The sequence below is a fragment of the Pezoporus flaviventris genome, unplaced genomic scaffold (genome assembly GCF_033815535.1).
Source record: "Pezoporus flaviventris isolate CSIRO_AGI_PZ_B2104156 unplaced genomic scaffold, CSIRO_AGI_Pfla_v1 ptg000045l, whole genome shotgun sequence".
Classification (NCBI taxonomy): Eukaryota; Metazoa; Chordata; class Aves; order Psittaciformes; family Psittacidae; genus Pezoporus; species Pezoporus flaviventris.
Genome location: NW_026892593.1, coordinates 20,330,761 through 20,357,798, shown reverse-complemented (window position 1 = coordinate 20,357,798; position 27,038 = coordinate 20,330,761). Strand labels below are relative to the sequence as shown.

At 39.6% G+C, this 27,038-nt stretch overlaps 1 protein-coding gene and 1 long non-coding RNA gene across 3 annotated transcripts in view; both read left to right on the top strand.

Moving 5' to 3' along the window:
- The window catches only part of KCND2 (potassium voltage-gated channel subfamily D member 2), a 285,392-nt gene that overhangs the window by 248,905 nt on the left and 9,449 nt on the right, over positions 1-27,038 (top strand). For both annotated transcript variants that reach the window (XM_061467632.1, XM_061467631.1), the window contains exons 3-5: positions 14,486-14,648; positions 24,669-24,767; positions 26,313-26,408. In XM_061467632.1, the coding sequence (XP_061323616.1) occupies positions 14,486-14,648; positions 24,669-24,767; positions 26,313-26,408 (358 nt within the window). The remainder of the gene's footprint in view (positions 1-14,485; positions 14,649-24,668; positions 24,768-26,312; positions 26,409-27,038) is intronic.
- LOC133276623 (uncharacterized) lies at positions 3,044-9,787 on the top strand. Its single transcript, XR_009745931.1, has 2 exons — positions 3,044-3,168; positions 8,533-9,787. It is a non-coding gene; the product is annotated as an uncharacterized LOC133276623 (long non-coding RNA).

The window sequence follows — 27,038 nt, the reverse complement described above, 5'->3', positions numbered from 1 at the left end:
ATATAACTTTCAAAAAAAATCAGTCTTGAGAAAATTGAACATCTCTGATTTTCAGACTACAATGATCCTTTATGTCAAACCTCGGGGCTAAAAGTCAGTTTAAGAGTCCTTGCAATCATGAGACAGCAACTCCTATCTTGCATAGGAGAGCAAAATTCACTTCTGGAGCTAAGTGTGTGCAGCATGACACAGCATCCACAGTAGTGACATGCAGCCCCACTTCTCACTCCTCTGCCTCTTGTACTGTGTAACAGCTCAAAACCAGCAAGTCATTTCTTCACCCATTCCCTAGACACACAACCTCTATACAGAGCTGAAAATCAGTGGGGACCAAGGGCACAGTTGTCAGGCAGCCCCAGCACAGCTCATAGAAAAGCAGTGCTGTGAGATATATAATCTTTTTGCACCAGGATTACAGTCCTGACTCTTCTCCCAGGATGCCCGTGTCCTGCCTAAAGCTGTGCAGTTATAATGTGGGCACAAACAATACCTACAGTAAGAAAGACAAGAAGAAAAGGAACGAAATCAGCGTTCAACACACTGAAAACAACAAACCTGACAGCAGAAGAGGACAGAAGACTTGCTATATAAAGGTCTCTAAAAAGAGATTTATAGTCAGTGAGAAGCAAGGCTAATTGAAAATGCATAAAAAGGAGAGGGTTTTGCAGTCCTCATTAAATTGTGCCTGTTGTTGTAGAGATAAAAGAAACACAGTTTGCAGCAAAAGGTTGAGTAGAAATTTAAAATCCAAGGACAAAATTTTCAGTGAGTGGCATAGGCAAAATTAAGTATGAGGGTTGGTTAAGTATATCAGTTAGAGTTCCTGGTGGATTTTGACAAACAGAAAGATAAATACATCGAATACAGTTATATTTGAAGTGGAGACAGGTAGAGACTGTGCAATTATTCTTTGATGCTGTTGTGGACCTGGGGGTCAAGCTAAAGAGAGCAGCTCAGGAAATGATCTTTTAGCTGTGGTCAGAGTGCTAGTCAGGAGGAACTTATTTGCTTAGATATTGTTTACATCTAGGGGTCCAAAAACACAGCCTGCAAGGCCAAGATAAAAGATCAACAGTATTGCTTTTATAGTGTTTTCAATTAACAATGTGATTCTAAAGGTTCACAGTAGTTCAAAGAACGCTGGTGTGTGGTCAAAATATTCAGGAATCAGTGGTTTGGGGAATTTACTGGTTGGCACATAAGCAGAAGGAGCCCATATGTACAGCACAGAAACCATTACTGAAAATCAGTCAAGTTTTACAGTGCTTCCACGCCAATGTCTGACGTATCACAACATTTCTCTGAGCATGACACACAACCTTCAGAAGGGGAAAGAGTTACAGAGGAAGCATAATATGAATGATTCAGAAAGTCTCGTGTCACAACCCTGAGCACTGCAGTACCTAATTATGAGGCATAACGATTTGTGCACAGGCGGTGCCAAACGATGACAAGAGAATTAGACACCTAAAAATGGAGTTTGCCCTCTGGGGAAGGTCAGTGTAAGCCAATTGGTGGGGGAAAAGCCAAAGCAGTGCTGTGGGACTGAATACCTGTTCCCTCACAGAATCCAGATTCATGCTCCAATGAGAGCTACATCCTCCAGAAATACATATGGAATTATCATCTTAAGTGAACAGATGCGTCTTTCAAAATCTGAAGAAGGAAAGGATAAGACAAAGCTTTTCTTCCAAAAGGTAGCAAAGTAGGTGCAGGTGCTCCCTCTGAATGCCAGCCTCGGTGTTTAGTGCAGTCAAACCACTGTCAGAGAGCTTTGATTAAAAAGATTTTCTGCGTGAGGGATTTGACCCTCCATGAAAGCTCCAGTCTCCAAAAGCTTTACTTACTGTTGGTGGGTATTTTCTCTATGTTGTAATTAGAAAAATGAAAAGCAATTAGATTAAAAATATTACAAGACTTCTTGTAGCTGTGGTTTGATTGTTCACTTAAAACAGTAACAGGCTAACAGGCTTGGCTTGCTGAATATTCAATCATTTTATGAAACAGGCTGCATAGAAGGAGATTGAGAAAATCCCTTTCCAGCTTTTCCTATAGCATGATTTCTTGAGTACACTTGTGTTGTATTTCTACTCACATCTCTCTGGGAAGAGAAGCCTCACATGACCTCCAAAATCCTTGCTTTTACCACTGGACATCTGGCAAATTTTTCACAAATCTCCATAATTTTTAACGAACACTGCAACTTTAGAGAGTTTGCATTTAAAATGTGATGGAAAGGGTATGTAGTGGTCCTGAAGCTCCATTTTTGAGGGATCCATGTGAAAATTCAAGGGTTATCAGCAGTCTCTAAAAAGTTAGACTTTGAAAGGGTTCTGGCACAAAGTTTTTAAACGTACACAACAGGGAGGGGAAAAATTTTAAAAACAGAGGAAACCCATGGAAAATTTAGGTCTTTGCTACCTGTAAAAAAGAATGGTTTTGATCAGCATTATGAAGCCTTATGTCTGAATGACTGAGAGGATTGGCAGTGAGAAATAGAACCTCTCTGTTACGGGACATGAATTCAAATAGGAATGGTTTTAGTAGTGACAGAAAGTCATTACCATGTCATTGCAGTGCGCTAATATTTAGAGATTCATTGGTGGCTTGAGTCCAATTACCAGCACACAAGAAGTCACGTTACAAAATGCACTATCAGACCTGACTGAAGTAGGCAAGCCCACATCTGCTCTTTGTAACACGCTGCTACATTTCCATATGCAAAGTTATCCATTCAAAGTTGTGTCAAGACTCAAACCCAGTGTGGCTAATCATTCAAATTCCACACTACACAAAAGAGGACTTTAGTCTCCTAACCATCGATTCAATACTTCCCATGTGTAATGATTACAAATTTCTCTATTTAAATAATATAAACTAAGCAATACCAAGCTTTTACAGCCTCCAAAGGCAGTGCCTGGAAGCTGGGAGGGTGAGGGTTAAGTTGTCCTTGGGCAGGGCAACTCTCACAGGCTTTTGGTTTCTTTTCAGGAAAGGGTATATAACTATGCTCAGCTGAAACTAATTACCAGGAAAACTTTACGAGGGTTGAATGCTATAGTATCCCCTTGTTCGTTCAAGTTTTGGGGTGATTTAACACTGGTGAAGAGCTGAGTTGTCAGGAGCCTTGAGTGAACTCAGAAGAGGCTTTGTTTTGCTAAACTTAACGTATGTCGCTTGTTTCATTTTTCCTGGACTTACCTGAATAGGCTCAGAAATCCCTGAAAATTGGAAAGGAGCAAAAAAAAAAGATAATTATACCAAATGAAAAAAATACTATATAGTCAGGTGCAGGTAGTAACTTCCACAGATGTGTTTTCTCAAACACATTTTGTGTACATTTAGAATACATTTCTGTATTCTAAACAGAAAGGAATGAAAAATGTCATGGAAGAGGAAAGAGCTGAATTTCAGAGGAAAATTTTTCTCAGGAAAATTGCTCTTTTGACTGTTAGCTAGAGAGGGACACTAAGGTTCTGGACTGCGATAAGTTTTCTAGTGCACAGAAGCTGTACAAAGGAAATGTTATTACCTTAAAGGGAAAGTTCTTAGTCTTTACTAAGTGTGCATATGTATCTAAATATATATATGTGTGTGTATAAAAATATATTACAGTAGTTTTTACTCTTGGTTTAACAGATTTAGAGTTAGAGAAGCATTAACTGGAGTATCCAATATTTGGCAGAGATCCCTAGAGAGTTAGGCCAGTAGCAGTGTCACACTGACACAAGCTGGTTTGTATTTTTCAACTTTGCCTGAAGGAATGTAAAAATAACACTGGTCCATTGGTGGTTGCATTGACAAACAAAAAATTAGCTTGGTTTTATTGGATAGTGCTGAACATGACACAATAGCCTGTTTTCAAATCAGGTGAAAATATTTGAAGCAAAACAAGCAATAAATAGTAGGTTGGGAGGATGGGGAGTCCTAATTATTTTTAAAGGGAAGAAAATAATTCTGGTTTTGTTATTTCAAAAACACTTTTCAAATATTTTTATTATCAGTATTTTCATATATTAAACTCCAGTGTTACCTAGTGGGACTAAATAATGTGGAAGGAAAAAAAAACAGAATATTTTTAAGTTGGAAGGCGTGCCGAAAGACAAACCTGCACTGCAGACTGGGGACTTTGTTAGTACCTTGCTGAAAAAAAGCAGAACAAGGAGTTCAGATTTGCTGGAAATCATCCCCAGATCTTGATTTGCCTATTGGAGTCCTGAACAGCATTAAAGCCAGCACTGGCTAAAACCTGTGTCAGTCAGAGTTTTACTTGAACATGGGAGCAGCTGGATTTGATCCCCAAGTGAAATCAGCTCACTGATCTCAATGTTGTGCCCAGTAGCTGTCACAAAATAAAGGCTCAGGTGTCCTTACAAACTTCCACAGCACTTTTCTATATACTTGGAGCAGTTTGACCTGATGGCTAATATATACTCAGGAGAAGTTCAGGAATGGATTAACAGATGAACGCTTTGTTTTGACTTTGCTGCTATTTAGCACAAGTATTGCAACAAAAAGAACATCTGTAGGAGAAAATAGTTACATAAAATCTTCAGCAATATTTCTGAGATGGGAACTGGACCCAAAATGTAACTGATCACACTGCTAATAGGAAAATTCTTCCCTCCACTGAAGCAAGGTAGCACATCAGAACATACACCTGGGCTTCAGAAAGGTGCATTTGAATCTGCACCTAGATCTGTGCTTCATAGCTCAATCCTAATTTTAGTCACAATATTGAAAAGTTTTACTAAAGAATGAGTTCCTAGAAGAATGCAGAAATGGGCAGCTGTGGCATCTTCCACATGTTCCTGAGGTGTCTGAAGGAACAGAGAGCATCCACAAATCAATGCCAGGTGTGAGAGATCAGTGATATTTAGCAGCTGCCTTTGGAATCGTTTCCCAGGAAGGATGTGTCAAACCCTTGTCCATGCTGCTGGGAAGCAATGGAGCTTGCACCTGGACTCTCTTTACAGCCAGCCTTGTTGTAGTCAATAAATCTCACATTGCTCTCATTTCCTACCTGTACCATGGGTTCTTTATTCAGTCTTTCTAGGCACTATGGCCAGACCCTCAATTGAAGGCATAGTCCATCTTTCACCCCTAACCTTTAATATGAAGAGTGGCTAGAGATGGTGGTACTTTTGAAGGTGGAGATTTTTATATCCTGAGGTTCCTGTTGCTTCCAGTTAATGTCTCAAGTAGTAACTGGTGAAAAGTCTTTATAATATTTGTATCAATTTATTTAAAATGCTGAGTATTTGGGATGGTGTGCATTCATCCCGGTTCCTGTATCTGCATTTCCCTGGGATATATAAAACACTGTCTCTTAACTTTGTATTGCTTTTTAGTCCAGTTCTCCCAATAACAGATTTTCTGAAAGAACAAAGGAGGAAAATAAAGGAAGAAAAAAACCCTAAAAATTTGTATTCACAGGACAAAGATGCATTTCCTGATTTGTTGGTACAAATCTAGGAGTGCTTTCTTTCCCTCTACTTAGCACAGGTGCTTGGTGAACTATGCCAGTTTAACGATTATTTTCTAAGGATTATGTCCTGACGGTCATCAAAAACCCCATGCTGTGCAGGAAGTCTTAACAGCTCCTTTTCCTCTGATAGTGATAGAAATCTGGAAAGTAAGGCAAAATTTGCCAGCTCCCACCAATAACGACTTGTACAGAGAAATTGCAGGGAATCACATTTTAACATTGTGAATAATCATAGCTCACCTTCCAAGTTGGCACCAGAAAAATAAGCTAATTTGAACTTGTCCATACCTCTTCTTTGAAAACTGTGTGCTGTTCTGGTCTTGTTTTATTGTAAAAAGTATAAAAGTATTGGAGAATATCCAGAAAAGGGCAAAGGTATGATCAAATGTAGGGAGTAGACTCTGTATGAACAAAGTAGGAATTGCCAGGCTAGAAAAAAATGAAAGTAAATAGGTATGAAGACACAAATAGCAGGAGGAAGGTGGCTAGAGATCATGCACCAGCTGCTTTATTGAATACAAGGACCTGGTTGAGGGCATCATACAAAGCAAGGAACCACAGTCAGAACAGTCAAAAGGACACTGACCATAGAACTGCCAAACAGTGCTGTGAATGCCAAAAATTTGCACGGATTTAAGGTTACAGAATAAAGCCCATGGAAGTGCAATCCACTAAGGATCGCTAAGTGCAAAGAAATCACAGTTCTAGTACATCTTGAGTTATTTATAAATAACTGGAGGATGGAAGAGCATTCAGAGATATTATGTGTATTTAGCCTACTATTTTCCCTATTTGTTAGTTTGCTTCCTGTTAAATTTTGGAATCTGAATACTAGGCTAGGTGGAGCTTTGGTCTGGGCTATTACTGGTATGCTTTTGCTCATTTTGAAACCCTGAAAGAGCTGGTCAGTTCATCCTATATATCTCTTTGTGTGGGGGCACATGCACTGAAGAAAAGAAACTGTTGAAAAATTAGGTCCTGACTAAGTAAGTAATACAAGTCATTGATTTTTAGGAGCAAACACCCTGGGACATTTTCTCTTAGGGAAGTCAGTCAGAACTATGGCAGCAAAGATCAAATTGTCTCTTTTTTTCTTCCCTTAAGTTACTTTTGGCTTCACATAAAATAGAATGAAAAAATAGAGTGTCTACATCAGGCCCCAGAAAATGGAAAGTCTCTGAGGAACTAAGGAGAAGTATATTCCTCCTGTAATTATTTGAACCATCTTATGAAATATTATCCAGCCAAGCATTTTGTCTCTGCTTATCACCATGGTATCTTAAAGACTTGAAATTCTGATGTAATACAACAAAGTAATAAATGAATTCTACGTTAATTAGATATAGTATTCTTAAGGGCTAAAGACTTTCAAGAAATTAAGATATTTTTACCTGCCTCTGTCTCATTTTTCCAAGTCTAGACCTTGATCATTTCACGTTCGCATACAGTAGTGTTTTAAAAATAGAACTAGATCCTAAAGAGCAACTTACATAGTTTTCAAATTGTGAATGTACAGGTTGAATCCTTATGGCAACATAGTTGAAATGCTTATTTAGAAATTCCACTTAAGCTTATTACCAGTAGCAATTTAAATTATCTGTTGTTGGATGTAATGTTAAAATAAATGACTAATTAGTGTGAACTTGCCAACATTTAGTCACCAAGCATCTTGGAAGCTCTAGGGAACAGCTTTATAACAATTTACAGTACCCTACTTAGACAAGGACACCATTTTGCAATTGTCAGATATAATATGACATGTCTGTAATATTGCTTTATGCATAACACTTCTTTTTCTGCTCTCAAAATGGATAGCCTTTATTCTTCACTGATGGTCCTTTTTTAACTGGTCTCAAAGTTAAAGTGATTAACTGATATTTACTCCTCCTTTGTGGAGTGTGTGGCAGTTCAGCTGATGGTTTTTATTGCTAACGGACAGTCCTTCATCCACTGTACTAAACATAAAATACCACCCAATACAGGGCAGATCTCTCAGCAGGTAAGCATCTCCATCACAGGAGCTGGTGCTGGAAGCCTCAGCTCTGAGGTCCTCCATAACAGGCTGTGACATCATATTTTAAAAAGGCCAAAAAGGGGGTTGGCAGCACAAGGCAATGCCTGCTGCAGTGTGCAGGGACCCTCAGTAGTGACTGTACCAGTCTCACTCTCAATTTCCGTCAGCAGAAGGCACAGGTATTGGTGAGGGCCACGCAGGGTGAGGGCACCTCACTTGCTCCAAAGCTTGCTACCATGTGAAAGGTTGTGTGAAGCTTTCTTTGCCTGCAAACTCTATAAAAGGCCCATTTTCACCTATGAATGTGGTTGGTGGCCAGTGTGTGGTGAGAAACCCTATGATTTAGGTAACACTAGGAAAGGCAGCTTACAACTATTGCATTAAGAACAGTTTTTCTGCCATGTTGCTTCTCTTATGCATAATGTGTCTGATCCAGTCAGAAATATTCTCTTTTTCATGAAAGCAAGCATGCTTATTTTTGCCTCTAAAATCTGGGAAAAAAAACAAAACAAAACAAAATGCCACCTCAGTAGTTTGTCTGTGACTGTAATACAGCTGTTAGGAGTGTGCTGAGTTATAGCTCTGGTAGCTTAAATAGCCCTTATACAACACGACCCAGACATCATACTTCTGTGGTGCTTTGCAGCAGCTCAGGAACAGTTAGGATATTACCTTTTCCTGTGGAGTGAGGGAGAGGTGACAAAAAAAAAGATATTTTTTACTTTTTTGGATTTAATATTTTATGGTAAATGAAAACAGAAGGAAATTGGTTATCTAGATCTCTGTCTTGCCTGCAAGAAACCAGGAGTTTCCTTGGGCAAGTGATTCAACTTTTCCATGCAAAAGTTCTCTTCTTTTGACCTCTAAGTACTAAAGCACACCTCTATAAATCTGTTTAAGCTTCTTGGGTGAAAGCTCTGGTGCACATGGGGAAAAAAAAAAATCTCTGCATTTTAGTAGAAATTTTGTATCTCAAAAGCTGGTAACGCAGCCAGGGGCAGGGCAGTTGTCTGGCTCTCTTGCACTGCAGGATGGAAAGCCCAGGGAGAGCCACCGCTCTTGAGAAGCAGATGTGGTTTTCATCATTCATGAACAGTCATTTTGGCTGGTGCTTGGAGGAACTTCTGTGGACCCCAGAGGGAGTATGTCCATCACTACTGAGCAGAAGAGAGGGCTATTGCAACACAGGGACCTTCACAGCAGTGAGAACAACCTGGAAGATTTTTTGCAGTCTATGCAGTGTCTCCCCAGGCCAGAATAAAATTTGGAATAATCTATGTAATGTTCCACGTCTCACAGTAATGGAAATAGTTTGTATTATTAGAAATTACTTTTCCAAAATCATAAGGCTATTTTAAGACCTAGGTAAGGCTGCAAATTCGTCATGATTACTGTTGGTGTCAGAGAGTTTGGGAATTGCTTTTCTTGCCTTCTTCCCTGTGCTGGCACATATGCACATGCCCAGTTGTGTGGCTGGCTCCCTAAACGCATGGGCCGATGAGCAGCTGTATAACCTTCACTGACAGTCTCACCAAAGCAGCCTCTTGGGGTTCTGCCTGTACAGGAAAGGCCATTAGCCCAGGCAGAAGGCAGGAGGGCAGCAGGTCCATCCTCATCCCACCCAGGTGGGTAAAGCATTTACTCTGCACAGAGCAGGCCATCAGCTGGAGGATGGGAGTGTAGACCTTGTTCTGGAAAGGCAAGGAACCATTCCATTAATCAACTCCAGGGCAAGAAGCTTGAATTCTGCCTGGATGACATGCGAAATCCAGTGGGAAATATGATTTGTCACCCACGCATAAAAAGATTTTCCATGCTGGCTTCTACAAAGATTTTGTTTCCATGGATTTCATACCATTTCTTTTGTTCTCTGGTCAAAAATTCAATTTCCTTTAAAATAAATATTAACAAGTTAATTTTAATTGCTTTTTGTTTATTTTACAACTCCATTATTTTCTGTCAAGTTTCACATGTTTGAAAACAAAAATGTTACTAGCTTTCCGTTTCAGCAGATGTATGGGAGCAGACAACAGACCTCAATCAATGTGATATTTTTTTAAAGAATGTAAATTAATTCGAAGGAGGTGGGAGAGGGCACATGTATTTGTAACATGCATTTTAAGAGATTTTTGCATTTACATTTATTTTTAATGGCGTTTATGCCCTCTAATGTCAGAAAACGTTATTGCAAGGTAGTTTTGGGTTTAATATTTTTTCCTTAACTGCGTCTGTCAGTATCAGACTAAACTATGTGATCTTTATAAAAATATACATCCTGGATTTATTTCTACTATATATGTTCTGCAATTTCACAGTTTTGGTGTAGAGGTCACCTTGGTGGGGGGCAGGGGAGGTTTCTATCCAAAGTAAGCTCTTCCAAGAACGAATTTCTGATGTGTCAAACACACACAAAAATATTGCTAAATTACAATTTCTGTGATTACTTATTTCATCCTCCAAAATACACGTATTTTTGTCTTGAAAAAAGAATTATTCTTGTGTTCAACCAGAAGTTAAATAAGCAACATTGTCCCTCTCATTTCTTAAGATTGTTAAAAAAAAGACCTTCTCTGGTCACATCAAGGAAAAATAGCTAAAAAGTACGACTTGTTTCAGTAATAACTCAGAGCTTTGATGTATGAAATATTTGATCTTAGAGCCATCAAAACCCGTTGGACTCAGGAATAACATAAATAGCTGATGACACCACAAACACAGCCTCTGTTGTCTGAGATTTCTTGAATTATGGGTATGAAACGTCACATATATTCCACACATCTGTTAGAAAAACAGTATTGATTTGGTAGGTGGATGACCATGGGTAAGCTCTGCAGTGGCAGTGCTTAGATTACAGATTGGGCATTCATAAACCCAAATATATTCATGTTTCCCAAGCTCCTACAAAACCTCAGCCTTTTGCGTGTGATTCAGGCTCATTTCATGCTACCAAATCTGTCATGCAAAGTGTTAAATCATGCCCATGTTACTCCAACAGTACTGTGAAAGATCCAGTAATTGCAAAATGAAGGAATTCACTGGCTTCCTCTCTCGCCTTGTATGAAAGTGTCAAATATGCAGAAGTGGTCTGTCACCTGTTGAATACAAACACGTGAGACAAATACACATGCCTTTAAATCCAGTCATCCCTGAATGATGTCGCTTTGTGAGTAGATAGATGTCCATGGACTGCAAGCAATAACACATGTCTGACCTATCTGGATTATGTCTAGAGAAACCTAGGCATTAGTTTGATCATGTAGTTTCTGACTTGTGATTTAATAAAACTTGATTGGCACTTTTAGTTTGTCATAGCCTTTTCCCTTCCCTTTTTGGCTAAAGAAGTAGAATGCACCTGACTGATAACAGGGATCAGTACAACATCTCTTTTTCTTCAATCATCCAGAGCATGCAATATTGGGATGACACTTTTGATGTTAGAAAATCAGATTGTCAGTACAAATCATAAATGCCCAAGGACTGACTTGAGCTTTGGCCACAATAATAGACATATGTGGAACAGAATATATACAAAACTATGAAAAGACTGCAACTAGAGAAAAAAGCATGTAAAGGAGAATATGTTTGCATTTCCAGTCTGAAGAGCAGTGAAACGAGCAGGGTAGCACTAGATAAAGCCTTGAAATTGTTACCTTTTGAAGAGTGACTCTGTAAAAATTGCTTAATAAGACTCCATATTTTTTGTGTCTCCATAACTGAAGAAAACAGACTTTCTGCAGAATTTTGGATTTGTTTTAGAGATCAGTTATAATTATTCCACTTTGAAATACAAGCACCACAAAACTACCATGCCATCTGAAAATGAATTTATGTTCTTTCTTAGTTTAGACTTTATAAGCAATAAAGCCATTGCAGGTGGGGGTAAAAGAAGAACGTTTCTCTTCATTTTATGTCATCCACTTCCACTGGTAGCATTCACTGATACATGGATATAAGGAAGAAGTTCTTTACTGTAAGGGTGGTGAGGCACTGGAATGGGTTGCCCATTGTGAATGCTCCATCCCTTGCAGTGTTCAAGGCCAGGTTGGGCAGAGCCTTGGGTGGCACGGTTTAATGTGAGGTGTCCCTGCGAATTAGATGATCTTAAGGTCCTTTCCAACCCTAACTATTCTACGGTTCTATGAAGTATAACTAATGGTAATGTTTAATCCAACAGGAGGAAGTCCATTAACAACTCTGGGCTTGCAAACACAAGACTAAAATCTGTGTCACTGTCCAGAAGAGCAAGTATGTTTCTCGCCCTGCGCAGAAAAGCTAGTTTCTTGGAAGTAATTTTTTCTGACCATAATTTTATTTCCACATCTCCAACACAGTGTTTATCAACAGGAGAAAAACTAGTATGTAAGAGTTATTAATGATGTGAAAGATATTATTAACACTAAACAGTGGAAAAGCAACATTACCTTTGGAAAATGTCACCGTATTACAACTTATTCAAGCTGAAGTAGAAAAATAATCAAAAGCAAGTTATTTTAAAATAAGCAGTATATCCATCTACCTGTCATTTTGCCCAGAAGGCAAGAAAAACACTGCAAAATACCTTCATGTATCAAACAATCCTTATATTCTTATTTCACTCCATAACACTGAAATACTGTAAAAAGGCATCTCCTTGAGTAGGTCCACACATAAATACTGAAATGTTAGAGATGGATCAGCTAATAGTTCCTGTCACCACTCCTAAAACATCAGTCTGCACTTGGTTCACATAATTACAGTGTCACATTATCAACAGGATGAACTATATCCCTGAGCAACATCAAACCAAATTAATTGGAGCCAGCAATGCCTCCTGTCCACAGCAGCCACCAGTGACTATATGAGCTTATGAAGGTTCAGAAATATAGGATTTCAAGACATCTAACTAGGATAGGCATCTAAATACAGATTCTGGAATCTAGTTAAAGAGATCTGTTCCAGTAGTGCTGCGCATGTGTAATTTTTAAATTTCAAGATCTGGTTGTGTCGAGTGTGTGCCTTTTAAATAGCTTTCTGCTGATACACTTTGATTCAATTTAAGAAAATACTTGGATTGTATCTAAAAGGCTGATGTAAAACAATAACGAGTACTAAATCAGCAATGATTATCAATGATTAGATCCTGGGACTTCTCCCCCAAGCTCACCACCCTGGCCCCATGCCCACCACTCTCCTCACTGCTCTGCCTGAAAAAAAAAAAAGGAGTTAGTTAGGTGTCGGGCATCCCATTTGTCAAAGGGACCTTGAAAGGTCATTTATTCACTTCTCTGCTCAGAGGAAAGAACAGCTGGGCATGCATCACCCCTGACAGCTGAAAGTCAGCTCTGGCTTTAGGAAGATAAGCACCAAAAATGCCTATGTTGTGAGATGCAAATCTTTATGAGAAGGAAAGCATGATCTCTTTCTTGTATTTTTCCAGTTTTATGCATCTTGTCATTAAGACCAGCTATATTAATAGTTTAGAAGACGGATTCTATTACATGATGTATTTTATTCTGTCTCACATGTCACAAAATCTGAAACTATGGCATTCAAATTCTGAGGGGGGGGGGTAGAAATATTAATGTCTTTTTTCCTGTGAATATTTTATACTTGATCATGTTTTGTAAAGCAAATAAACATTTATTTTACACAAGATGATCTTTGTCAGTAGTCTAAGACTTGATAATCTATATTATATCAGCCTGGATGACAATTTATTTTAATATTTATGTTAAACACCTTACTCTTATCTTACAAAATTCAATCTATTCATCTTCACCTACAAAGCAATACATATCCTTCTGACATATGCTGAGTACTCATTGCTAGAAAGTGTTCTCTAAGTCCATACAGATTCTCCATCATCTGATATCCCCATCCACTTATCCTCTCCTCATGATTAGGTGCAGGATTTGGACCATGTGACTTGAAGACAGCCCTCATCGTTATTATTTTTCCAGTTCCTGCTAAGCAGACAGATTTTGTTTTCCATAACATTTCCCAAACACTGCTCCTCCTGCAGTTTTATTTCTAATCTTTTCTTGTGTTAACAGTTTATAAATCTTTTGTAATAGGGAATGCGCTACCTCCCTTCTCACAAACATACTAAACACGCATGCCACAATCAATGTTTAATAATAACTTAAAATCCAGCAAAGAAAAAATCCAAATGGTACTTGAAAGTAATTTATCTCTTTATTAAATTCCATAGTATGTAATTAAATACTTACAGAATATGGCACGCTACAGAGTGCAATGAGCTGATATCTCACAATAAGCTGTCACTGGATTGCCTTCACATACTGCAGTAGCACTAAGTTTTCACTTGCTGGACCAAACAATATGCAGCATCATAAAGAGAGGTAGTAGCCCTAGTGATTTTGAGCACTGCCAGGAATTGCAGTTAGAATTTGGTTGGTTGATTGCTTGTGGGTTGAATTTTTCATGTTTGCTTTTGTCTAGACCACAGATGAGACCTCTAGGGGGCAGCTAGTTCAGTCCCCCACTCAAAGGCAGCCTATCAACAGCAGTAGGTTAGATCAGCTGTGCTTTTGTCCAGCCAAGTGTTGAAAATTTCCAAAGATAGAAATTCCACAATCTCCTGGACGACCGGTACAAAAAATGTGCTACCCTCCTAAATGAAAGTACTGTATCAACATAAGTGAGACAACAGATTATTCAGCTTGGCACCTGACTTACCAAATAGTGTCCCTGTGATCTTGCCAATGGAAAGTGATGAGTTCTTCCAACAAGCAAACAAGAGTAAAGACTTAAATTCAACACCAATTTGTTTTTTCTTCCTTAGCAAGGTCTCTCACTCTCCAGGCAGCCTGGGAAGACTACAGCAGGTAAAACGTAGATGCCCACATTTTGATGGACAGAATGCACAACTCTGGGAATGCAGCAAGTATTATTTGCAAGAGAAGAAAATCTGTTATGCAATTAATTCATCTTGAAATTCAATATTTGAAAAACATTTTGCTTTTTTTTTTTCTTTGATCTAGATATGGTGACATGGTGCCAAAGACAATAGCTGGCAAGATTTTTGGTTCAATATGCTCCCTGAGTGGGGTCTTGGTCATTGCTTTGCCAGTTCCTGTAATTGTCTCCAACTTCAGCCGTATCTACCACCAGAATCAACGAGCAGACAAGCGCAGGGCACAAAAGGTGAGCTCCTAATTTTTTTCACTTCTGTTATTGAAAAATTGGTAACATGACTTTCTATATGTTGTGCATCCTCAAAGTATTTCTTAGCAAAATAACTATTCTATATATGTGCCACACACCTAGCCTATGTCCTAGATGAAAAACATCATTAGACAAAAAAGAAAAAACCACAACATGGTTCATTTATCTTTTCTGTCAAAATTTACAGATTTACCGTTGTGGTAATTCATCCTACTTGTTAGACTAGATCTAGTATTTTCAGGCAATTGCTGCCATTCCACCCACTGAAGATCCTTCTGTGTTTCTCACGCAGACTTTCTTTCCATGAGCATCTTCTGAGGAGAAAAGAATAACTAGAAAGAAAAAAAACCTAATAATGATTTCTAATGTCTCTCTTAGCAGCCTGCTCTACTAATCCATGTATTTAATCCCCAGGTCCAGTCTCTGGAGAATCTGATTATTGACAATATTGTCTCCTCAGCACCTACTTTGCTTAAAAGGCTTCAGAAAAAAAAATTTAAAAACTTAGTCACAAAAAGCCAAAAGCAAAAGTCTCTTTCTCCAGCTTCCTTGATTTGCTGAGTCTATTACTAAAACACCAACTAGTCCTACAACAAGACAGTTCCTCTCCCTGACCCATCTGGGCAAGGTCAGGAGCCAGGAAGAACTGTTTACTGGAAGAGCTGCAGCCAAGCCAGAGCAATCAGCTTCCACCCCACATCATGGCTAGTGTACTAATACCAATCTACTTCACCCAAACCTGCAATACTAAGCATCTTAGAGAGCTTCCACTGACACCTGAAGCTCTGATAAGGGAGCTGAGATGCATTGCCTTCTGCTTCTCTGCTGTTGGCCATTGAGATGAGTGGTTGAAACACAGGTTACAAGATTGCCAAGGCTAAGGCTCTAAGCTCTAAGTAAGAACTTTCTGTGGTCCCATGGCCTCTGTTCAGGGGTCCCGAGTCTCCAGAGATCCAAGGAGAGCAGGATCATTGCCCACAGAGATGTGCAGGTAGGCCATTGCTAGAGACTACATACATAGACTGGGGAACACAGCCAGCTGAAGGCTTCATCTGCCTCATATAGACAAAAGCACCAGATTTAAAGATACAGAATTATTTGCTTCTTTCTGGACACCTTTTTAATTATTTTCTTCATGCAAAGGAAGTGAAATAAATGTACACGGTCATACCATTCCCAGAATATCTTGAGGAGAAAGAGAGGTACATGGCCAAGTCAGTCATCCTCTCAGGCTGAAAATATTGCACCCTTTAATGGCCACACCTTGGAAGAATGCTGTCAGATGAGGAAAATGGCCATAAAAGAAACCAGGTGTATCACAAGAATGTCATACCTTTCTAGAAACCTGATTTAAAATATAGGCTGCTTCAGAGAACCAAATACCATACATTACCTATCTATTAATTCCTCCCACCCTTTTGCATGCCATTTTGTCCCACATGCTAGTTCTAGCTGTGCATTCCGCTCTCTCAGAGCTGGGATATACAGACATGTCACTTCTACACTGCGTTGTTTCTGCCAAGAATTTTTCCACTTCTGTTTGTGTAATGGCAGCAGACAAAGAACAGTATACATCAGCCAAAACACAATGCTTCATTACTGTGCCTCAGAGCATTGTACCAGTCATGAGTAACATATCTGCTTGATCCCAGCAATAAATGTGCCTGTTTCGAGCTTTCATAATAACTGCAGACACAGACAGACTTACTTCCTATAGAGACTGTCTCCTACTGCATGTCAAGAAACAGAATCTTCTGTGCCTGCTTTACACTTGCTAGTGAGAAAGAGATGGACACTAGAAAATACCTTGCTTGCAATAATTAGATTGGCAGACTGGCTATTATTCCTTATAATCTCTTCCTGAGTAGAAGCTGCTTGAGTTAATAACTGACTTTTCTTCTTGCTAAACAGTGAACTCATTGTACGTTTCAAACAGGAATATTAAATAATAAATGGCAGTCTTGCCAAGTGGTTTTTCTCTGCTCTCCAGAACACTGCCGACAATAAGGATAAGAGATTTCTGACTGTGTTGATGCCTTTCTTGCTTCAGAGAAAATGGCTTTGAGGTCTGATTGACTTAGCACTAATTTATATCTCCTCACTCGTTTGTATCTCCTATTGCAAAGCTGATCTCTGTCAATCTAAAATGACTGAGATGTTGAACCGAATATCGCGCTGAGAGACTGAAAAAAAAATCAACAAAAGGCACTTCTTGGGTACTGTATAGTCCATATTTAGCAATATTTAGCTATGAATATAGCCTTGCATGTCACAGAAGGGTTCTATTGCATTGCATAAGAATATTCAAGCAAAAAGGTCACATTATTGAAGTTTGAAATTCCTTCTTCATTCAATACAGTAGAAGCTTCTCGCAGCTTTCTGAAATAAATATTCCCTTAGGCACAAACCTTATTCTTACTCTCTAAGGCTGAAGAACATAAGCTTGAAAGAAGGGGCTGTTTCATGGAGCACAGCATGCACCCCTGCAGGCAGTGGTACCTCCCGCTGGCTACAACAGCTTCCATCTGATTGTGGGAGTTGTGTGTTTGAATTGTGTAACTTATTTTATCAGTATCTCATGCAGAAGTTTAATCAAGATAATCTTCAGAAATGCGAAACATTTGGTCTGTACGGAAACTTAAGAGCAAGTTCTCCATTGAAGTCAAAATCTCGTACAGGAGCACTGGCAATTTTCAGCAGAAGAAAAAATTGTCACTTATATTAGGTTTGTTCAAGAGCCATGTGACCATCAGCATATGCATTTACTGAGTTCTGCACAGTCATTCAAGATTAGATGATTCCATTTGTTTCTTTTTGGCCAAAAGATGCTGTACATTAAGGCTCAGGAGAACATGGAAGAAGAAATGTATATATACCATCTCATTTTGAATACATTTCAAAGGAAGATCCTGCTTCCAACCATGGAATATATTGTAATTAGCTTTAAATCCCACTTTGTAATAGGTTGTCAGGAGAGGCCAACCTTCCACTGCACTACAGGAACTCACTGGCAATCAACATAAACAACAAAAAAAATAGGTGGAAATAAAAAGCAAAGAAAATTCATTTGTGCTTATGAGAACATTTTCTTCTATCAGATAATAAGGTCCAAGGATCTGACATACCCTGACAATTGCAATTCAAGGCAGAACTAATTATGCCCTGTAGTCTTACTGCAACTTTTCCTCAAGCATATTTATCACTACTGAGACAGTTCTGACAAATCCTATTTGTGGAGCTTTTCTCAGCTATAGAAAATTTCAAGAGGCCAAGTTATTTTGGTTGCCCATCAGTGCCTTCAGGTGGCAATGTTAATGACAGATGTGTTGTGACTGGTCCATGTGTAAAGGAAAGGACAGAAAAAGAAAAAGTTTAGGTAAGCTTGGATACAATTTCCTATTCCATATTTGATGGGTATCAAGGGTTAAGATATGTCTAGACCCTCACAGTTCTATATTCACTGGGATGACTGCCAACACAGGGAAGGGCTCTTCTTGGAACCTGTGTCTGGCCACGCAATGGCAGCTTGGCTGTAAAGCTCCATCCTATGTACTGTGGCAGCTCCTTACCCTGAATGAAGCATCCTTTGCTAGATGCTTTCTCGGTTTTACATACATCTATTTTTCTGCATATTTTGAAGGCAAAAGCCTTGTATTCTCTTAAACATCAAGTCCTAAGTGTGGGTCCATCTGGCCACTATTGTTCATTATCTGATAACTGAAGAAGCCTTAATTTAGTTACCCAAGCACTTTATCCCAATAGTGACAAATGGTGCCACAACAGAAACCTAAACAACTATGATCAGCTCCAAACCCTGACATAATACGTAAAACTCAACCTGAATCTTTCATGTGACTATGGTCTTCTGTCTTTGTATAGCAAAATCTATCCTAAAGATTGGCTTGACTTTATTATTTATTGATTGTGCATGATGTATTTATCTGTCAATTTATGAATAATTACTTACTAAATAAATATAAATAGCTCTCAAATAAACTGCAACAACTGCTTAACAGCACCTGGCAGTCTAGAGCTGAGTGTTTGTAGTAGGGAACCCTGCTAGCTACTGTGACTTCTTTAAATGACATAAATAGGCCATTAACCTCAATGGGGTTGCCAAGACATAACTAACAAAACAACTTACCCAAGATTTTTGAATTTAGCACAGAAGCATGGAAAGCTTGTTTTTACTGAACAATACAGTCATAGAATCATAGAATAGTTAGGGTTGGAAAGGACCCTAAGAACATCTAGTTCCAACCCCCCTGCCATGGGCAGGGACACCTCACACTAAACCATGCCACCCAAGGCTCAGTCCAACCTGGCCTTGAACACCGCCTGGGATGGAGCATTCACAACCTCCCTGGGCAACCCATTCCAGTGCCTCACCACCCTCACAGTAAAGAATTTCTTCCTTATATCCAACCTAAACTTCCCCTGTTTAAGTTTTAACCCGTTACCCCTTGTCCTATCACTACAGCCCCTAATGAAAAGTCCCTCCACAGCATCCCTATAGGCCCCCTTCAGATACTGGAAGGCTGCTATGAGGTCTCCAAGCAGCCTTCTCTTCTCCAGGCTGAACAGCCCAAACTTTCTCAGCCTGTCTTCATATGGGAGGTGCTCCAGTCCCCTGATCATCCTCATGGCCCTCCTCTGGACTTGTTCCAACAGTTCCATGTCCTTTTTATGTTGAGGACACCAGAACTGCACACAATACTCCAAGTGAGGTCTCACGAGAGCAGAGTAGAGGGGCTGAGAGCTCACACTGCTGACTCATGTTTATTTTCTCATCAACCAGCACCCCCAAGTCCTTCTCCTCAGGGCTGCTCTGAATCTCTTCTCTGCCCAACCTGTAGCTGTGCCTGGGATTGTTCCTACCCAGGTGTAGGACCTTGCACTTGGCATGGTTAAACTTCATGAGGTTGGCATCAGCCCACCTCACAAGTGTGTCAAGGTCCCTCTGGATGGCATTCCTTCCCTCCAGCGTATCAACCGAACCACACAGCTTGGTGTCATCGGCAAACTTGCTGATGGCGCACTCAATCCCACTGTCCATGTCAGCGACAAAGATGTTGATCAAGCCTGGTCCCACCACCGATCCCTGAGGGACACCACTAGTTACTGGTCTCCAGCTGGACATTGAACCATTGACCACAACTCTTTGTGTGTGGCCATCCAACCAGTTCTCTATCCACCAAGTGGTCCATCTATAAAACTGGTGTCTCTCCAATTTAGAGACAAGGATGTCATGTGTCGAAAATTTGAATAATTTGATAATTTGAATAGGTTGTGAAAGCAAGGAATGACTCAACAAATGTATGAACCTTATTTAGTTCCATACGCATTAATGTACATAAACAGCACTTCCTTCTCTGTTACATGCTGACATCCTATAAATTATTTTCAGCTAATCTGAAGTCAATTATTTGTGACTACTGAAAATCAGAAGATCAGAGCATGAAATCTGAGCTTGATTTTTCACTTGAAAACAAACGTACAGGATGGGTTTATGAAAGGCCATTAAAAAAGTGATATAAACAATGTGACTTGATATTTGGACAATTCTACCACCCAGGCACTTGTTCTCTCCTCCCCAGCAGAGTAGGGGAAAGACTCAGAAAGATAAATGTGCAAAAATTCATGGGTGTGGATAAAGAGAGTTTAATAGCTTTTTCAAGTGGGGGTGATGGATGAGGCCTGAGGGTGTGGGGGGCAGCAACGGAGGGAGGAGGGACAAGAAAAAAAAATAATGCACCAATTGCTCACCTCCAACGAACTGATGCTCAGCTTGTTCCAGAGCAAGGGCAGCCCCTGCCAAGCTCCAGTTTTATTGCTGAGCATGACATCATATGGTATGGAATATCCCTCTGCTCAGCTGGGGTCAGCTTTCCTGGCTATGTCCCCCCCAACTTCTCATGCACCTTCAGCCTACTTGGCAGGACAGTCTGAGGAGCAGAAAAGGCCTTGATGCTCTGTACGCACTGCTCAGCCATAGCTAAAATACCCCATGTTACCAATACTGTTCTAGTCACAAATCCAAAACATAGTTCCATAGAGCTGGCAAACTTGACATATGAGGAAAGATGGAAGGACCTAGGTCTTTTCTCCCTGAAGAAAAGAGCATTCTGTTACTTAAAGGATGACTACAAATAGGATGAGGACTCTATCTTCACAAGGAGCCACATGAAGAAGACAAGGGGCAACCGGTAAGAGTTGCGCAAGGAGAGGTTTCATCTGGACACAAGAACAATTATTCATTGAAATGACATCCCCAGTGAAGTGGTAGAGTCCCCCTTGCAGAAGGTTTTCAAGATGTGATTATATGGGGTGCTAGATAATCTTATCTAGGCCCCATTTTCCATAGAATGTTAGACCAGATGATCTTTCAAGGTTCCTTCCAACCTGTGTTATTCTATGATTGATTCTATACCAGCTACTATGAGGAAAATTAACTCAGTTCCAGCAAAAACCAGTACATACAGAATGACTGTGAACAAATTCTTATCTTTTAATTCTACAAGACCATTAAAAAATAATCATGAGGCAAGTAATTAGCAATTTTTGAGTTTTGATAGTAAGATAGTTATGTAGTCTAGAGAGCAGCAGAAGAGTGACAGCAGGAACTATCTAAGTACTAAATTACCTAGGCTACCTAGGCTTCTTGCATAGCAAAATGAAGACACGCTCTTGCAAAAAATGATTCACGGTACTGCAGTAAGCCCTGCCTTAAAGTGTTCCTGATAAAATCTCTCTCTTAAAACAGCTGGACAGCTGAGGGCATCTTGAGTATTAAAAGCTGAATGTTGTAAATACCCTACAGTGCTACATTGCACTTATTAAAAACTTATGAAATTAAATTTTTATATTTCTAAAACTGACAGAGCTAGCTGTTGTTAAATAACAGTGAATTCCCTTTGTAAGGTTTCTGTAAGTGCAGCCATAGACAAGGACCTACCTCTAAGCTGTTAAAATTTGAAGCTAGGAAAAAAACCCGATTCATTCAAAAGTGAAGTTCAATGCAAATACAAGGAAATCTGATCATCAGTTTCTTCACGATGTTTCAGACAAGATTATTGTGGTGGAAAAGAACTGCATTTCACTTACATTGTTTTTTTCCTGGGTGACATAAGTGTTACCAACATCAGAGTCACATTCAATGGCTAACAGGGAAAACCTCGCAGCAGTTTGCAGACTAAACAAAAAAAACAGTTGTTCTGTTATCAGAGTTTTCCTGATGCCATCGCATCATTTTGGTGTCCTTCATGGGAATTCAATGCCCAGTGCACAGCCCTTATAAACCTGTTCCCTACATGAGGTTTTACTGATTCCCTGATAGGAAATGTGAGGAGTCACTAGATTACTCATGCTACAGGCTCTGATATAAATCAGGCAGAAGCACTGAAAAGAAATCTTATCGCTTTAACAGATTTGTAAACACCTCCAGTTTCAGGAGAATTTTCTGTAAGCTGAAGTATAAGCATGGAAGCCACAGTATCTGGTTCCTGTCTTGGTAATAAATTTATTTTCTTCTTTTTGGTAAGTGATGTAAATTCAGGCCATATGAATGGACCTCAGCTAGAAAGATGTAAGCTATTACTTACTATTCACCTCACAAAAGCTTTCTAAGATGCAACAGATTTATATTTGCAAAGCTATTTGAAAACTTCACATGGGAAATACAGCCTTCATATTGTATGTGTTGTAGCACATAGATATATTAAGATAGTCTGACAAACTGTTATGTTTTATATATCTTTATTAATTGGTGCTTCAATTAATTATTGCTTCATCACTGCAAGAGAAAATGAATATGCATGCTAAAAGGAAAAACATAACTAATGCATGTTCATTAAGTCTAATAAATCTCCCTGTATGAAAAGCACACTGAAGAGTACCACAGCGAAAACTTTTGTGCCTGAAATCACTTATTTATGGGACTCCATATTGCACCCTGCAAAGGCATCTCTAAAGTGTCTCAAGCTCCTAAGGCTAAACAGTAGTACTAAGAAAGACCTTTAATATATTTATGTACATAACCCAGTGCACACATCCCAACCCATGAATATTCTGTGGCATAGGTAAAGCTCTTCCTTCTGCCTTCACCCATCACACTGGTGGTGTATCTCAAGAGCTCCATTTTGAAAAGAACCAATTTTCTACCCCCTCAAAGAGATTTTTAATTGGTAGCCTTGAGGACTCAGCACTGGACGTGCCACCGAGGAGCCTGTGTGAGCCTGAGGGTTGGAGCATCGCATGCCAGGTGGCTCACTGCAGCACGCTAGGCTGCCTGCCGCTGGTCAGTCATGGTGCTCAGTGAAAGACTGGACATTTACCCTCCAGTCCAGCCCCTGGGGGCCTGCTCAGGGTGTTTGAGTGTGGGGCTGCAGATGTCCTTCCAGTGCTAACAGGAGGAAGGGGAAAGCAGGAACTGACCTGTGCAGAAGCACTGTGCAGGTGACTGGGGCACTTGCCTCCTTACCACTAGCATAATTAATGCATTAACTGCATTGCTAGGAAGGCTGTGTGCACCGAGGAAGGCAACAAAACAATGTGCTATTCTAAAATACACAATATATCATAAAATCAGGCCACAGCCTCTCATGTGAAATTTTTGGCTCAGTGATGCACACATGCCCAGCATTATCTTATTTTCTTTCAGAACAGTTAAAAGCTAATAAATACATTACATATAACGTCAGCCAGCTTCTAGCATGTCTGCTGTTAGCTGTCATGAATTCTTGGCTTGCTGTTGAGAAGATCTGTGAGTTTGAGGCTGTGGGTGCAAAGAAGCGTGGTGTTGAGCTATTCCTTATAGTCAGTTAATTATTAATCATGCTAGAGAGATCTGGTGCTGCAGTGACCTGGCTGCTTCCCTATTCAGAGATTCTCAGTCATTTCATGGTGATGTTTAATGTCCCAGAAACTGGGGCAAGAGGGGAAGATGTTTCCTCTATTTTCTGAAAATATCAACTGAGTAATTATCAGATATGAAAATCCTAATTAATATATCAAAGTCAGTTTTTTAAGTTCTTCACTTTATCTCTTCCTGTGCTTCAGCAGCCATTCAACTCCAAATGCTGCTCAGCATTTGGCTTTCAGAATCAGAAATTTAACCATGAAGATAAACCCAGACTCTCTCTGTGTAACCAGACACAAAAATTACAGAATCAGGACACCACGCTAGAAATCTCATATGAGCCTCTGTTTTCCACATTACTGGATGAAAGAGTCTTTTCCTCGTTTCCCCCTAACGTTGGTTTCTTGCTTTTGTACAGAAGTAAGTGGATGTTAAGTGTCCTTCTCTCATGAAACACCTTCCACTTTGGAATGAAAGTCACCTTCATGAGCAATGAAGCTCACCTGAGAAATCTCAGATCTCTCTCAGCAATTTGATCCCTGCAGTGTCTGAAAAATCAGATTATGATAAATGATGGCAAGTATTAAGTCAGATTATACCAACAGACATGAAGAGACAAAAAGGCTTTTAAAAGATCTAGCAAGCATTTAGGACCTTAGCTGGGAGACAGCATAAAAAGCATTAACGCATTCTGCTACACTAAAAACCCAGAAGGTTCTGAGAAACCAGCTCACGGAAGTTGCAACATTATGTTTTTTGAACAATATATTCACCTTTAAAGAAATTTTCCCTGAAGGAGCAACTGAGATGGATGCCTGTGTTCCTGACCCACAAGGCGTAAGGGATGGCATAGTTGCAACAATACAAAGAAAAGGAGGCCCTTACATGTTGATCTGTCCAATACCTTCTCCAAAATCATTGTGCTCATTAGATGATGCATGCAAACAATAAACCTTCTGTCATTTGCGTTCTAAATAGGAAGACACTCATGCTTTGCTCCACCTGGGGGACAGATGCAATGCAGCCTTTCTGTCATTATGATATTGATATTCATAAGCAGCTGATTCCAATTACTGGTTTTAGATAAACAGAATAATGGATATGAGTACAAGTGTCACTCTTCCTTTTGTCTGTTTACACAGAAAGCCAGACTTGCTCGAATTCGTGCTGCAAAGAGTGGGAGTGCTAATGCCTACATGCAGAGCAAACGAAATGGCTTACTGAGTAACCAGCTGCAGCAGGTAATGTTCCCATATCCTCCAGCTTCAGAGTAACAGCTTAATGACAGCCCAGCAGTGGCTTATTCTATTTATCACCAGGGCAAGTCAGCTTGGGTCTTTTAGGAAATGTTCTATTTGGGGGTAGATTAAAGAAGGATAAATTGGACAATTACTATTGTTAAAGGAAGCTTATGAGATGGCGGGGTATTAAAAGATGAGGGAAATGGCCACATAGACATGCTGGATTCAAATGTAACCCACACTTTTAGTTAGGAGACCTCATTAAGAAAGTAAAGAGCATTTGCCTCTTAGGAATTAGGTTAGATTTATTTCATTTGACTTTAGACAGGTAGACCCTGGGCCACAAAACCAAGCTTCATTGTTAGTGAGGAAAAGAGGTAGCTCCGGGCTGTTTTTTGCACAGAGAGATGCTTCAGATTGAAAACATTCCCTGGAAGTGCCTATTTTGCTCTAAGGACAATCTTGGTGATTATACCAAATGCATTGAAATACAGTCTTATCTGAAGAAATTCCACCCCCTGCTTACACCTGCTGAGTAAGCCAGGACTGAACACAAGGCAGTGGCTGGGACTGGAAACCACAGCAACCCATGCTGCTGGAGACAATCCCTCTGCTGCCTGGAGCTGTACCCAGCTGAGAAAGACTGAAGACACAGAGCTTCTTAATCCCTGACATTTTCTGGTATTCAGGCAATTCCCTGGGGCATACAGGAAGGCTTTCATTCCTCTATGCCCTTTCTGTTCGATATGTGTTAAAATGCCAAGGGTTTTAACCTATAGCCAGAAGAGGAGGAAGTGGCTGTCCATCCGTCCGGTCTAGCATTAAAGATGAGCAGTCATAGCCCTTATTTCCTTTTCTGCTTGAAAGAACTCAAATCTTTGAACTAAAAAGACACCAAATAGTTCAATTGCCATGCACATTTCAAATATCCCAAAGTCGAACTGTAATCTTCCCTATTATCCCACTTCATTCCCTATTTATTTTTTTTGCTTTCTAGTGAATAATTATGAAAGCAGTTAATAAACAGTGAATGCTTTCTACTTAATTCTTTATTCTCTGTCAGTAACATCTGCTATACGTTTTCCAGACTCAGCAAATTGGGATCAGTGACATGAATTTTTGTGTAAGCAGCAATACCACAAATTCTTTAGTGCTATGAAATGATCCCAGGAGGACAACTCTGTTTAATTTCCTTCAAATGAGGCACATTCCCGGGGAAAAAAAAAAAAAACGTCTACTGTCATTTAAATTTATGATAATTTTAAGCATGCGTTGATCCAATATTCAAAGCTTACATGTTGATTGCATTTGTAAATTGTGTTATTCCATCTATGCATAAAAGACCTAAGTTGGAAACATTTAAAAGGAAATGCAATGGCAGGAAAGAAAATATTTTGATTAAAAAAAAAATAAGCAAAATTTTGGTTATGCAGTGTAGCTGCAGTTATATTACTGTGTACAATCCAGATTAGTTCTGATCAAATATTTGGATAACAGCCCACTTGTTCACAAATGAGAATAATATGGAGTTCTATGTGTCAACAGTCCTCCAATGAAGAAGAACAGGCCTTTGTTAGCAAATCTGGCTCGTCCTTTGAAACACAGCACCACCACCTGCTTCACTGCCTGGAAAAAACTACGGTAAGAAAAGAGATCTGTGTTTTCCTGTGAATTCCAACACCAGCCTAGTTTTGAATGTTTTCAGTTATTTCTTCTAATTAATAAGCCTTTATATGAGAGTAGTTAGCTAGGAAGAAAAGCCATTTTATCTTAAGGTGTTATGCACACTGCATATAAATAACAGAGAGATCCTGTATGAGCACCTCATCTAGTGTGAAAGATACTGCCATCAGTACATCATGAGATGACATTAGTTTGACCAAGCTGTATGTGTGACCTTCAGGATGTTTTTCATTCATTCCATAATGTTATCATTCTCACTTTTCTGCAGCAGAGTTCATAAAACACAATTTGTAGTCCTTATACATTCAATACTCAGTACAGACAAAACCAAATTTTCACCTGAGCCAGTGCTGGACTCAGGGAGAGCTGCTGGGTGTTTCCTCTGATGTCAGTGTGATTCCTGACAAAGTTACTGTAAAAGAGGATCCCCCAGCAAGTTGTTTCGAAACTCTAAGTGCTTAATCCAGGTGCAGGTGCAAAGCTTCAAAGCCTTTTGGCTTTGGTTTAGACACTGGTTTAGACACTGAGATCCCAGTAGAAATCACTGATGTAATTCATAATAGCCCAAATATGCTCATCTGGATTTGA